The sequence below is a fragment of the Metopolophium dirhodum genome, chromosome 3, assembly GCF_019925205.1.
Source record: "Metopolophium dirhodum isolate CAU chromosome 3, ASM1992520v1, whole genome shotgun sequence".
NCBI classification, from domain to species: domain Eukaryota; kingdom Metazoa; phylum Arthropoda; class Insecta; order Hemiptera; family Aphididae; genus Metopolophium; species Metopolophium dirhodum.
This window is the reverse complement of record NC_083562.1, coordinates 36,174,247-36,190,434: the sequence shown is the minus strand read 5'-3', so window position 1 is coordinate 36,190,434 and position 16,188 is coordinate 36,174,247. Positions and strand designations below refer to the sequence as shown.

At 28.8% G+C, this 16,188-nt stretch overlaps 1 protein-coding gene across 2 annotated transcripts; it reads left to right on the top strand.

The window, feature by feature from the left end:
* The first annotated feature begins 1,190 nt into the window (after window positions 1-1,190).
* On the top strand, window positions 1,191-16,168 carry LOC132941769 (nose resistant to fluoxetine protein 6-like). 2 transcript variants are annotated; one of them, XM_061009927.1, is made up of 13 exons: window positions 1,191-1,604; window positions 5,456-5,679; window positions 5,991-6,208; window positions 7,964-8,055; window positions 10,193-10,377; window positions 12,270-12,433; window positions 12,568-12,736; window positions 12,873-13,066; window positions 13,897-14,038; window positions 14,117-14,267; window positions 14,891-15,033; window positions 15,175-15,284; window positions 15,800-16,168. In XM_061009927.1, the coding sequence occupies exons 1-13, from the start codon at window positions 1,244-1,246 to the stop codon at window positions 15,888-15,890; spliced, it is 2,244 nt and encodes a 747-aa protein (XP_060865910.1). In that variant the 5' UTR covers window positions 1,191-1,243; the 3' UTR covers window positions 15,891-16,168. The 2 variants fall into 2 exon arrangements, with proteins under 2 accessions (XP_060865910.1, XP_060865909.1); XM_061009926.1 differs by having other exon boundaries at window positions 14,117-14,306.
* The last annotated feature ends 20 nt before the right edge of the window (window positions 16,169-16,188 follow it).

The following is a 16,188-nucleotide window of genomic DNA, read 5'->3' as shown; positions in this document are numbered from 1 at the left end:
CTTATTTATTGACGTAATATTTCCCGTGAAATCTGTATATAATCATTGATATTATGTACCGCGTACGTACGTAGATAAATTATGTTTATTTTATATCAGTACTAAACATTTTCTCTTCGGACGTTGAACCAGAAGTTCAACACTGAACCAGATATTTCATCGCTAATATCAAATCTACAAATCTATGGCTTTCATTGAAAATTTGTTATTTAATTCATGTCCTAATTTTAAAATTCTAATAAAATTGTATTAATAAATAAATAAAAATTATACTGTAATATTTTACTGCATTTTTATTTAAAATAAATGTATTTAACTATGTAAAGTTTGTACTGTTCTATTTTTAATCATCAGTGGTACGCGACTGATTGATAAATGATAATATACTTAAGTGGTACGCGAAAAAAAAAGTTTGAGAACCGCTGTACTAGCTAATGCCGTGCACATCATTGTCCGGCAACCAATAATTATTATTATAATAGCTTCAAAACCCATGACAACCATTTATAAACAAAAATGTCCTCAAAATCCCAAATCAGAATATATATTCTAAAGATGCAAAAATATTATAAAGTTAGTATTTTAATTTTTAACGAAGAAATTATTTTAGGCAGACTTCCATTATATCTGTAATTTATTTAGTTAATTTTACCAGATAGATTTTAGGCTTATTTTTTTTGAACCATATTACTTAAACTCTATTCAAATAACAATTAATCTAAATTTTTCTAAATACCATTAATTAAATTACTCCTAACAATTATTGATTTACATACATGGACCGGATATATTATTGACTAGTATGAATCTAGTAGATTTTTTTTTATATATATATGGGGCATTGTAATATTGTAATTTTGAAAATATATTTTATATTTTGCTCAAGAAGTGTTGCGAGTTGGTGGATATATTATGGCTTTACTTAGTAACATACTGAAGTGGAAGAGGGTGAATGAAATTTTAAAAGTTAGCTGGTATTTCACTCGATAGTGACCTTTATTTTTTTATCAACCCGTAATTGTAAGTTGTTACCACCCAATAGGTAAGGCGAATTTTGAGACGCTTAAAATCAATGGCCCACCCAGACAAAAAAATCTGTCGCCACCACTTTGTAATATACCATACGTAGAAGGTTGAACTACTTTTTTATAATATAAACGTATCCTACTGCGCCTCCCAGTCTCATGCCATACGCCGACGGTCGTTCAAGTCCACTTTATTCAGAAAAAAATAACATTTCACGATGTTTTTGCACTCGCCGTTGATATGGTCGACGGCGGCGTTCGTGCTGTTGACACTGTCGTCGGCCGAGTTCAACGGTCAAGTTCATCGGAACGACGACGGTCTATTGTCGCTACCTCGGTCGTCACAATTACCATCGGCGCTCAACAGCTCCGGCGTGGCCTTTCCGCCGGGTAATGGTGAAAATGTACTACCACCGAAGGACGACGATGTCGACATTTACCCCGAGTTGTGGGTCTCCGATTTGTTTTACCGAACGTTGGTCAATTTCACCATTCAACGCGTGGGCAGCTCCGCTTGCCAGCGACAAGTGGATATGTACGTTCGAAACTTACAGAATTACACCGATTGGGCCGTCAGAAGTGAGTGTAACACTAAATTTGTAATAAAAAAAAATTATACCTCCAAAAACGTTATACACATAACATATTATGCCTCCAAAAATGTAATTATTCCGAGGCTGCAATAGTGCGCACTTAGCACTTAGATAGAAACGAGCATAACAATCATTTAAAAGAAATCTATACATTTTTAAACGTTTTTCAATATTTCTTAGATAATAAATTTCCTATAAATAAAAAAAACAAATGTCACAACATAATAGCTTATGAATAATTGTAGTAGTGTAAAAAAATGTTATTTTTTGGATATAGAAATCATCGTTTTGATTGTAAAATCATTGTCACGTTAAACTTAACATAATATGTTAAGTCTGTAATTAGAGGAGGGGAGGTTATATGTTTAAAAAAAAACACCCTAACTGTAATTTGTATATGAATTAAGCTAATATAACGTAAGAATGTATAGGATGTGTACAGAAGAATCTCACATTCCGGGGATGGGGTTACCCTCCCGCCACCCAACTGATGGTTGGTGATAGGTATTTAATATTTTTAATCAACCGATGGGGTGCCTAAAATAGAAACATAGCAAAATCCTTACAATCCTTAAAAACCTTCAAAATGTGAAAAATTAAATTTGGTTTTTGAATTCTTTGTATAGGTATATTTATTTTTATGTTATACGGCTTCTATGTATAAATACGGACATGGAATTTCTATAGCTTAAAAGTGTCTCGAATTTTATAATATATTAGCCGGTTATTTTCGTTTTTACAAACAATTAATACGTCGGGTAATTATAGGTATCATATTAATTAAATCATTACTATAGTTGTACGACGGTGATATCTATATGTACATTACGATTATGTTAAGATGTATGCAACTATTGAAACTACTGTAATTATATTATTATAATCATGATGTACCTACCATTAATCATTATGTATAAGGGCATAGCAAGACACGGATATCTTAGTATTACTTATATCACAATAAAGGCATATTGTAGTTATTACTTATTAGTTATTAAGTTATTATTCTTGTGCTCTTAAAAAATTAATTAATTTAAATTTAAGATTATTTTATCTAGAGTCTAGAACTTCTAGGAGGCTTTTATTAATATTTTAGTTACAAAGTAAGTTATGAGCATTTTAAAACTGTACATTTTTTGTAAATTTAAAAATCATCATAACTTGCTTCAAAATTAAAATATCCGTAAATGATACTCATCACTGCAATTTCCGTACAGTTTTCAAACTGCTAAGTTAGTATACGAATCGTATGTAAACATGTGAATAAACACATGAAATGTGTGGATGTTTTTACTGCAGGATAAGATAAATAAAAAATGTTCATAAAAAGATACCATTGTGCAAAACTAATACTACTCTGTTTTAAATTCAAAAGCGAGAAAAACGTTACACACTTGTTGCATTAGCAATACTAGGTACCTATAAAAATCTGCTATGTCATATTATAGCCTATAGGCAATTTTAATCCAGTAATATACCTACACTTAAATACGTATTACTCTACCGGTTGATATGGTAAATGAAAACGAATTTAAACCGGTTCGTATTCGCATTCCTAATGTAGTAGTGAGTGGGAATCTACCAGTCCCAAAAATCGATGCACAATAATACCTGCGGTCAGTAATATCAGATGTTATTTTTTTTAGTCAAATTTCGTTGAGGCGGTAAAAATATTTTCAATAGGATTAGAATATAGTTGTCGACCTTCCAACATAGATTTCGATTAATTGTAATTTTTTTAGTCACGTATTTATTAATTAGTGATTATATTATCATTTATCATATAATATTAAGTTCATCATATGGTTTTTTCAGCTGAAAATATCCAATTACCGATTATCGTTTCAAAAATGTTTTTAGATATTTTACAATTTGTTAAAAAAAATTAAATTTTGTCAGAGACTCAAAATATTTATTAATGATTTACGATTTGTTTGTTTTTTACCTTGTATAATGGATGGGAAAAAAGTATTTTTATTGTTTTTACAGTGGTTATATTTTTTGATCGTCATTAAAAAATATTCCTACCATCATGAATTTTGTAATTTTATTGTATCTATACTGAAAATTAATTTTAAACAACTTATAAGTATTGATAATTAATTTTAATAATACCATATCATATTATGATACTTAAATCTTATTTTTTAAAATGGGTATTTCGGTTATAGTTTGTGAAATTTTGTTAGTATATTATGTAATATGTAAATTGTACCCATAACACAATAAACAAAAAATTTATATTACTGTTGATAATAAGCCTATTGTTCATATTATTATTGTTATTTATGGCAGAACGATAGTAAATAAAAAAAAATTATAAATTTAGAGCGAACATTAGATATGTATATACATGTAGTCATGCAGCCATACAGGTATTTAGTATTTACAAGAGTCTACCTCAAAACTGAAAAATATGCACAGTAAGTACCTAGGTAGGTCGTACAACAACTGGATTACAGTAGTCTCTTACTCGTTAGTGTGGCGAGGGTGATTAGCAGTTAGCACCCACCTCAGCGTAAACTAGCCTTGTTCTTATTCTATGTTGTTATTTTCAATTAAAAGAAAGTATTAAAAAAAACTTATTATGAGTTATTGGTGGTCATTGAATATTTATAGTTTTAATTTTATATATTATAACAGGTAAAAATAGATCGACAATCAAGGTTTCTGAGATTTTGTTAGAACATAATACCTAGTTAATATTATATAAGGCATATAGAATTTTACATTCAAATTTCAAACTTTGAAATTCCAATGTTATATCAATTTATATTAAACAAATATATTATTGTTATATTTTGAAAATATCGTTGTATTGCGAAAACGACACCAAAACGTTTACCCAACATATTTTGTTAAAAATCACTCGTGTTGTTTACGTATAACGTCATTAAATCACACCGTCAGACTGCACGTATCTAAGGCACACGAGTGGTACTTCGAAGGAATAAAATAATTATAGAAAAATAATCCGCTGGTATGTTGGTATTTTTTGGTACATCGGTAAATACCGATATGGGTAATAAAATTCTTGTAGATATCAGGTATCTTCGGTATTTATAAGAATACTAGTAATTTGGTTATTATACTATTGTTACTGAAAATACCGTATTATCGATAATACCGTTGATACCGGTGACCGGTAGTAAATAAATACCGAACACCGGTATAAATATTTGTAATACCACCAGCTATAGGATATATACAACATTATTTACTTAATAGTTGTTTGCAATAACCAGATATAGGTATCCAAAATGGCAAAATCAAAATTGAATGTAACTTGTTATTGCGTCTTTTAAATATCTAATAAATAATAATCAACACCCGTAGTTTTTAAACTATTTAGGTATTATCATAAATATAGGTGGCAGCCTGCAGTAGCTATACCGAATGAAATGGTTTTAATAATTGATGTATCATATTTGTATAAAAATAATGATACTACGTTTTTAATTTTTCGTCTGTATGTCAATTTTTAGACAGTTTTATGTCCAATAAAAAATTTACATAACTTTGGTACCTTCAATTTTGAAAAAGTTCAATAAAATAAAAAACATTTGCAAATTATTTTTTAGTTTAAACTTCAAAACGTATCGAAAATATAATGTATACAAGCTTACTCTTACAGTTGTTCTCACTGAAATTAAATATATACACATGTTTTTATAGGTTAAAAGTTTTTTAAGTTCAAATTCCTCCACTTACCAATAATATAACATTTTATCAAAAACAAAACTAAATGATCTGAATTTCGTGATTAATATATGGCTGTACTATAGTTTGTAAGTGTATAAACTCCCTAAAATACGATTAAAATTTATTATTTTTCAGTGGCAGAGTCTTGGAATCGACATCCAATTGGCATACTAGCTGGCAACAAATATCATATGGGTATTTATGACGAATGTGTCGACGTTAATTATCCAGTGAAGGGACAGTATTGTTTGTCTGAAATACATTTATTTCCGCCAATGGGGAAAAATTACTCTTTCCAAAAAGGAACGGACAACATTAATGACGTTAGCGACAATCACGCGTGGAAAACAGTACTTGGGGTACGTAGTTGTAATACTTGATATCCACTTAAGAAGTTCCTACCACCATTAACACGAACAATTATTATTAGCTTATATACAGCAAGAATAATAAAACGGAATATTTCGTATAAAATATTATAAAACGTTGATAAGTAATCATCATATTAATTAATTGCTGTGCGATCTAGATCAGTTTTAGATAAAACTAAATTTGAAAAAAAACAAAAAAAAAGCACTGAACTGCACAAGCGTGAACAAATGGCAACATTATTTTACTATGCCAAAAGAAGTACCTACTATAATAGATATGAATTGGAAATTTTTTTCAGTGGGTCGATTCTCCAGATCTAGTCAAACGAAACAGTTTGAATTTAGGGATATGCATACCGGATTCTTGTTCAGCGGCAGATCTACAGACGTCGTTGCAAAATGAATTTGACAAGGTGTTTTTACCGGAGAAGTTCAAAGCTGTCGTCCAAGTAGACCCGATACTCTGCACTGTGAGTGGAGATATGTATCCTTACGACATGGCGTATTTTTTAACCAGGTAATTCGACGATAACTTAAACAAAAACAATATTTTCGTTTTGACAGTATATGGAAAGACTGAGCATTCTGATTTCCGTAAAATAAATACAATTTTAGCATAAAATATAAAATACAATAAATTCTGGCCTCTCTGGTGAAATATACAAACACAAATGGTCAATTATTTCTTTCGAACGAGGCAAAAAACACAATTAACCGGGATAAGGACGGCCTGCGTAAAGTTTAAAGAGATGCGTCATCAATGTCGATCAATGTACGCGTACCTATACATCTAGTACCTATTCTAGTATTTAATATATTATATAATAGTAGATACCATTGTGCCATTGGCATGTGCTGACGTGCTGTAAAACAAAATATTTACAATATAGGTACTAAACCACATTTATTTGGCAAGCATTTAAAATAATACGTCAGTTTTGCGATTATTGATAAAACTGCTTAATAATAATATTTGTTAATTCAAAACAAAGGCAACGATAGTTAACCAAAAGTAAATACGTTAGAAAATAAAATATTTCATAACTGCAAATGGTAACCATGACTTTGGTTAAAAAAACCATTGACAATGTACTAGAAAATATTATATGTTACACGCATTCGAACCGGTTAATAGTATATTAAAATTACATTATTAAGAATATATCATTTGATTTTTAAAAGCTCGGTTTACGGTTTATGAATAATCATTTAAATTTATATGACAATTAAAAATCTATTAGATTCTAAACGGAGTGATGAGAACAGAGAATGTTTGGTTTCACAATGATGATGTGTGTCTTAACTCTTAATTGGTGTCCGAAGCCACTTCTTATGCCAGAAAAATGCTCCAGTTATCGACTTCCAGGGAGGTTTCTGGTAGAAAATTGGACCTAGCTTGTTCTTGGAGGGGTCAAAAGTGGAAACTTTCCAGAAATTTACAAGATAATCGGGAAAAACAAAAAAATATACGGTTAAACGGGAATATTTATACCGTAAAACCAAATTTTTGACAAATTTGGAATTGTTCTTTTTAATTCAAAAACAAATAACTATATATTTTAAAATTTCGCAAACTATTAGTATAGGCACTTTCAAATTTTATAAATTTAAAAAATATTTTGACTCGTTTTGAGGTACCTATTTATAGATACTTGAAATGTTCAAATTTTTTAGTTATTATTCGACTTGTGGATAATAAAGCTTTTATTTATGAATATTTTAGTTGAAAAATGTAATACAAGGTTTCTCATAAGTTTTCCTTACAAGAATTTAAAAACAATACGGCGGAAAGCCACATTCCTTTTTATAAGTGTTTAAGATTCAAATGTTGTCGAAATCATTTAAAATTTCGAATTATTTTCTAGACTTATTATAGGCTGACAGACCGACTGTGTCTTCAAACAGAATCATTTTCATCGTATAAAATTTATCAGTGAATTCAAATTTAAAATACATCCAATAAAGTGGCCTACTCAATGACGAGTTATACCAACTCGAAAACTACTATACAGCACAATGTCTTCCCCGGTTTGTATTCTATTGACTTTCCTCCATTCAACCTGGATGGCTGGAAATAATGAAATAAAATATAATTATGTACTTAATTATAACCAATATTTACGTATCACAGCTATATTATGTTTTTAAGGAAAATATTGTTTTTGAATTCAATATTATAATATGTTACGTGTTTTGGAAAAAATGTATTCTATTGTGTGTTAGCATAACGATTTTAAAATAATGTTGTTTGTTGATTTTATTTATTTTTTAGTGCATTTTTCGTACTACTTGTTATGATCTGCTGTGGTGTGACCGTTGGTCATTTCATAAAACTATCGCGTCAACAAAATAAAACCTTATCAGGTGAGTGACATAACCAATTGTTAACATAATATCAAATGTTCGAATCCTTTATACTTATGAGTATGTTATATTTAATTGTACATTATCAGCTAAGCAGGAAATCCATAGTAATGATACTGTGGTTTTTTAAATTTATTATATCAGATTACATTTTTTTTTACCGAATGTAATTCTAGGGGAGGTCGCGAAAATATAAGTAAGTTCTTAGAGCCGTGTGTGTGAAAACCTATATTTATACAATTATATACTTATAGTTGATTTGCAATTTTTTACCATAGAAATTTAAAATATATCCCTTTACTCTATAGGCCTGTTTTTAAAAATATCATACTTATTACAGTGTTTACAATGATCAGTTATTAATTTATTCATAAAAAACTGATACTTAAATAATGGTTTAATTTCAAAGTTCTGAAAATCTATAATGCAAGTTTATTCGCATATTATGTTATATATGATAATATTATTATCTACAAACTTATTCATGTATTTTTAAAATCATTTTTATAATATTTCTACGAAATAAATATTAAATATAAATTAAGAATATTTTAGACATTTAGTAAAATTATAATAAACTTAACTTTGATCAAAATCGTTCAACAATAGTGGAACTAAAGTGATGTCTCGCTCAATCGTGTAAGAAAATATTATATTTGTGGTGTAACTTATTTTAGATTCTGAGAGAAGCGATGAATGTATTGATTCTATAATGATGTGTGTTTTTTTTTTTATTTTTTTTTATTTTTGTGTCTGTCATCACCTTTTAGGACAGTAAAAGTGCTTGGATTTTCTTCAATAGTAACTTTTCTGATAGGAAAGTGAATCTAGTTGGTACTTTGGGGGGTCAAAAGTAAAAATCCCGGTAGTTTTCACAAGCGACGTGAAAAACAAAAGAAAAATTAAGGAAAAACGGGAATTTTTACGCAAAATCTGTTTTCGAGAAAATCGATTTTGGTTTTTGGTGTAACTCTAAAACAAATGACCGCAGGGACATGAACTTTGACTGAATGTTTATATTAGCATTTTCTATACACCATAAAATTTTGAAAATATTTTGACTCTTTTTGAGCTGTTAACGGCCATTGTCAGTTTTCAATTTTTTTAGTTTTTTTTTCTATAAATATCAATAAAATTTTATCTGTTGAGTAAAAAAGCTTGAAAATTTAATAGAAGGCTCCTAGTTTATTGTTTCAAAGGCAGATGAAAAAAATTAAAAATCCTTAGTCACAGTTTTTAATTATAAGCATTTAAAGTTCAAATTTTGACAAAATACGGAAAAATCACGAAAAATAGCAAATTATTTTGATGAGAATTCATAAAAATTTTTCTTTTTAAATCTAAGATTTTAAAATGTAATATAAGATTACTCATAAGTTTGTCTACCTTTATCAAAAAAAAAAATGTCTAGAAGAAACTTAAATTAAATATTTATGAGCGTCTGAAATTTATATTTTTACAACATTTGATATTTACTCGATTTCACATGTAACAATTTTCTTATTTTATTGTAATTAAAAAACGAATGACTGTAGATACTTGAAAATTTCACTGAATGTTTATATTAGCATTTCCTATACACCATAAAATGTTGAAAATATTTTGACTCTTTTTGAGCTGTTTACGGACATTGTCAGTTTTCAATTTTTTTAGTTTTTTATTCTATAAATATCAATAAATTTTTATTTGTTGGGTAAAAAAGCGTGAAAATTTAATATTAGACTCCTGATATATCGTTTTAATAGCAGTTGAAAAATATTAAAAATACATATGCACAATTTTTTTTTATAAGCATTTAAAGTTCAAATTTTGACAACATTTATCAAATTTATAATTTATTAATTATTTTGTGGTTAAAAATTTATAAATTGTTTAACTTTTATGGCTAAGGATTGAAAATTTAAAACAAGGCTCCACGTTAATAGGTTATATATAAATTACTTTATTCACAATAATATCATCAAATATACTTGGTAATATCATAGGGTGACTGACCGTTTTCGCTCAGAATCGTTTTTCTTATACAATGATATTATATCATTGAATTCAAATTTAACACCATCCATTACAGTGACCCACTTGTAACCTACTGTACAGCAGAGCGACATCCACTTATCCACCTTTTTTTGTTTTACAGATGATGAATTCTTCATTTCATTTTCATTTATCAAGTCTGTCAAAGAATTATTAAAATATGATAAAACGAACGAATTAAATATTCTGAATGGTTTGAAAGTGACAACCATGATATTCATTTTGTTCGGTCACAGATTCATGTATTTAGTAGGAAATCCTATGAGTCATTCTAAAATAATCGAAAATGTAAGTTAATAAAATATTAAGACACAACAATTATATTCCATGTGTTATTCACCATGTGCTACATAATTACCTATATAGTTATATGTGTAAATGATAAATTAATCTATTTCACCTTTCCTTTATAACACCTTACATCACGCATCAAGAACCTTTGGTTATTTTCTTCTAAATTGATGGCACGGCGGTCGTTATAACCGCACACTTAACGTTCATAACCGCACATTTTACATCGTTCAATACCGCACACATTTATTATATTGTTAAAAAAGGGAAAGTTGAAAGGTCGATAGTTCAAAATCACACACATTTGATTGACAAGTAAAAATTAAACATATTTTATTGTTATTAAAAATAATTTAATATATAATTAAATTGAAATAAACTTACATCCTAATGTTTTTAAATAATCAATTAAACTAATTTCGTTGTTAACGAAATGATCATAATATACTTTTAAAATCGATTTTTCTTTCTCCCTACATACTTTGCGTGTACGATTCACGTTGCCGTTTCATATGAGTCGAAATTTGGTTTCAGTAATTATCTGTTGTTAATTTAACACATCTATCTTTTTTTTTTCGTTTTGAACCGACGGCGCCGCGGGAATTGCTTTCGCATAGCTGCCGCAAATGATTGGTCTCAATATAACTATCCAATATGTAATCAGCAAAATGATAAATGATAAATGTATACGTTATTGATATATATCAATGTGTGCGGTATTGAACTGTTTGATTTGGAGAAAATATGCGGGGTTAAGGTAGAAAAATGTGCGGTTTTAAACGATGACCTTTTTTTGAAAATGTGTGGTTATGAACGACGCTCTGATGACAGTATCGAGTATGAGTATATGTAGTGCCCATCTAAATCAACTAACAATATCGGTCCCGACTTCTGTAATTCTTAAACTACTACCTAGGTAGGTAGTCTGTAAAATGTACAGCTTGGATCCTCTGTCACGTTGACATTGCGGGAAATACAAATGTGGAATGTGGATATTGCCTAACATATTATTTAACAAAATATTTCATACATTTAAATAATTTTCTTATCACGAGTCTCTGAATAATTACAATGATTTTATGGAAAGAATATTATTATGTAGGCATAATTATTGCAGACAAAAATAATAATCAATATAGTACATCTTATAAATTATAATAATTAATGTTCATTACCAATACTTTGATCAAAATGTTAGCAGTAAAAAAAAATGTTTTTTTGAGGGTACAATGCCCCCCCCCCCCAATTACACCCCTGGGGTAGTGGTGAATTTTATTTAATTTTACAATATTACAGAATGTTTATATGTATCTGTATATGTATAATATATTTATGAATTTTACGCCATCGAAGAATTCATTCCAGCTTTAAATATATATATTTATATTTATAGACACGTATTATTTAGAAATCTAAAATAGTATATTTTAGCCCCAACAGTTTTCTTTTTATAATATACTAGCTTAAACTAGCTGATGCCGTTGCCCGGCAACCATAATTATTATTATAATAGCTTCAAAACCCTTGACAACCATTTATAAACAAAAATTTCCTCAAAATCCCTGTTTAAAGACAGACAAATATTCATTCACCTCCCGGGGTTGGTTGCCATGGTAATATGGACACACAGACAGACCGACATACATATAGATTTCACCTTTTCGAGTAAAAAATATATATACATTACTAAAGATGCAAAAATATTACAAAGTTAGTATTTTAATTTTTAACAAAGAAACTATTTTAGGCAGACTTCCTTTATGTCTGTTATCTATTAAGTAAATTTTACTAGATAGCTCTTAGGCTTATTTTTTCAACTATATTACTTAAACTCTGTTCATATAACAATTCTATATACCATTAATTAAATTACTCCCTAACAATTATAGATGTACATGTCTGGACCTGATATAATATTGACTAGTATGAATCTAGTAGATCCGTTTTTCTACCTTAGTGGTTTTATCTTGTACATGACAACCTCACCGATATTCATGAAAGCTGGATCAGTATGGATAAAGCTTGCGTCACCGGTTATCTACCGAATAGTAAGGTAAAACGATTTTGTCATACCTAAACTGTTAAATCGAATGTAATTTTATGTTAATACGCTGGTTCACAATATTAGGGAACGTAAGGAAAATATTCGCTATCAATTATGAATATGATCTTAATTTATGATTTTAGAATGTTACCGGCTTATTGTGCAATGATGGCGATCACAGCTAATATCGTACCTCATCTTGGTGACGGGCCATTTTGGCCTCAAAAAACCTGGAGCGAAGCGGAAACATGTAAAAAATATTGGTGGACCAATTTGCTTTTTATAAGTAATTTTATAGACGCCAAGTATGAAGTAAGACTTATAAATTATAATTATATATTATATTTGTACCTAAAGTAAATACATTGTACCTAGTTAAAAAGGAAATCATGTCTACAAAAACTATATTAGCCTATATTTTAAACGTACTTACCTAATATTTAAACAGTGCCTCATAGTAAGCTGGTACATATCGTGTGACGTTCAGTTCTTCATAGTTGGAGTTGTTTTAGTTTATATTTACACAAAGAACACTAAATACGGAATTGGATTGCTTTCAACCATTATTATTGCGTCGATGATTACGCCATTTATAAGCACGATATTGAATAAAAATGATGGAATACTTAAAATACACATTCCGTAAGTAAAATTGCAATGATAATATTTTAATATCTATCTAAGTGAATTTGAATCGAATTTTGAGGTATCTTATAAATCAAATAGGGCAGGTGGTATTTAAAATTTGATACCGCGGTATCCGGTATTTGTTTACTACCGGTATTTACGGTATTATCGGTTATACGGTATTTTTGGTTATTACCGAAAATACCATACCTTGTCAACTACCGGATCTCGGTGAATTAATTAGTGTTTCTAACCTAGGATATGGCTATTATATTATGTCATATTGATTATATAAAAATAATAAATAATAAATGTAGGCATACGGTATTTTTGGTAATTACCGTGGCAAGGTATTTTCGTTAATAACAGTAATTACCGATTCATTTTATACCGATATTCTAAAATACTGAAAATACCACCTGCCCTAAATAATAACACCCATACGATTATTACCAATACATTATAATATGCAGTGCCTTTTATCATAGTGTAATATGTTACTTTGTATTTATTAATATTATGCATTATGTATGTTATTTTGTGTGATTCAAAAGTGCTATAATATTTTAAATTTTATGAGTTTATTCTCAAGCACGGCTGTCAATAGAAGCAGCCGTGTTCTGTCGTGTTGCAGTCTATGTACAGACGTGCTCTCAAGAACGAAAACACAATACATTTTTAATGCTGTTTGTTGAACACGAGAAGTCTTATTGTTGTCTGTGTACTGTGTCATCACATAATAATATACTTACACATTTTAATGATACAGAAGCCAACTATTAAACCGTTGAACTATAGAATTATACATGTACCTAGCTATTAAATACAAAACTACCTAATTTCAGATTTTTAGAAAACCCCAGAACTTCTACAACGTTTAATGAGTCTTACAGAGCAACTCACTTGCGAGCTACGCCTTTTTTTGTCGGGGTGGCAATGAGCTTCGTTGCTGATAAATTGAAAAAGACAAAAACAAAATTATCATTGGTAAATATCGAGTACACACATAATATCTATTATCGTTTTTGAATCGAAACCATATGGACCGCGATTTTTATGTTTTAGATTACTGTCTACGGAGGGACGTTAGTTGTAATTGTGGTCTCTTTGTGCGTACAGCTTTACGGTGCTAAATTTTATGCGAGACATAGACCTTATAATCTATTGGAACAAGCTCTATATTCGACATTTAGCCATTGGACATGGACGGCAATAGGTGTGTGGTTCACCATTTGCTATTACACAACTGGTTACGGTAATTTGAATTTTAGTCACACGGAATGCCGTTAATTCATTTATATATATGTATGTGTCCGAAACTCCAAACCAAATTTCGTTTTCGTACAGACAGCAATAATGTTAACAGTTTATGATTTTAAGATATCAACGATATCACCCAAGCCTGGGCCAGTTAATGATAATTTTTAATTGAGTTAAGTTAAGTTGATAGAAAACATTTGAAAAAGTTTAAAATCAATAGTTATTTTAACTCAGTTAAGTTGAAAGTTATGAGAAAAATTACAATTAACTTATTAACATAAGTTAAGTTTTTAATTATTTATTTTATAATATATAAATATTATTTTTTAATATAGATAAATTTTTAATATATAAATAGTCAGATTAAATTAAATTAAATTAAAAAAAGTTAAAATTGACTTAATTTTAACTTTTTAACTAGTTTATGCCCAGGCTTGAATCATCACATTATTATTGTTATTATAGCAATATCTACTGCAAAATGTGGAAATCGGATTTCATTATTATAAGCTATCATAAACCTTTACCTAGTATTGAAAATATGTAATAAGAATTTTAATTTTTTTTTATTGTCTACAGGTCTTTTAACAAAAATTTTTGATAACAGACTTATTGTACCCATGGGGAAACTCTCATACTGCGTTTTCTTAGTGAACCTAATCGTTATGATGATGTCTCAGAGTTCTCAAAGACTACCCACTTATCCATCAGCAAAATCATTGGTAAGATAAAAGATAATATTTGGAACATCAAATAAAAAATGGTATGAAGTCACTAAATAATTTGCATTGTCTTCCATGACAAAAAGGTTGTTCATAATATATTATACGAATATAATATTGTTTCGATTCGTCTGTTTTCAGTTGGATGCTTGGATATACGATACATTTAAAACTTATTTAATGGGCTTAGCATTATACTTGGTCGTAGAAGCACCGTTTGGAGATTTGACTAGAAAAATGTTCGGGCGAGGGTAAGTTATTACTTAATTATTATTTTCATACGTGGAAATTAATATTTTGGTTTGGTAAAAACAACATTTTTCCTTTCAGTTATCCTAAGTTTCAATCCTATAGTTTATGGTCCATACCAACAGGTGTTTTTTCAAGAGCCCCCCTCCCCCCCAGCCATCCTCCAGCCCATAATTAGTTTGATGTGCCTGACGTTGCGAAATATTCTTCATAGTTGTTGTGTGTTATCATTTTTGGTATTATAATGGGAACTGCCACAAATTCGTCGTTATTATAGTTGATAATTTATCCATATTGTTATTATTATTATATATACCAAACGAAAATATTCAAGAAGATAGTTTTCGGCTAGTACAATAACAATATAACAGTTGTTAATAATTATATTCTAGATTAAATAAATATATTTCATGCATGATCTTTATGTTTGTTATTTTATTCATAAAATTACGTATTATTTGATAATCTAGTATTTAAAAACATTATGTTTCAACGATCTTTATTTTATAATTTTTAGGAAAAAGAGTGACTCGTCCATAAGAAATGAAGTACCAATTGAAAAAACTACAACTGCAGAAACTCCAAAAAAAGTTGTGACTCATTTATGATAAGTATTAACTGATTAAATCTTAGAACATAAGAAGAATATATATTACCTATTTTTATATATATTATAATATAAGCTATATAATTACATTTTCATCAGATTTGATTATAATTAAAGAATGATATGCGATTTATAAATATAAATATTTTTTTTTTTTGTAAAACATAGTTTAGTTTTATAAACATGTATCTCGTATTGTATTATTTAGGTATATATATATTGTAATTATGTATTTATTTTCTTTTTTTTGGAAAATAAATGAATTATCTATTATAGCTATCGGTGTTTCTACTTTCTTG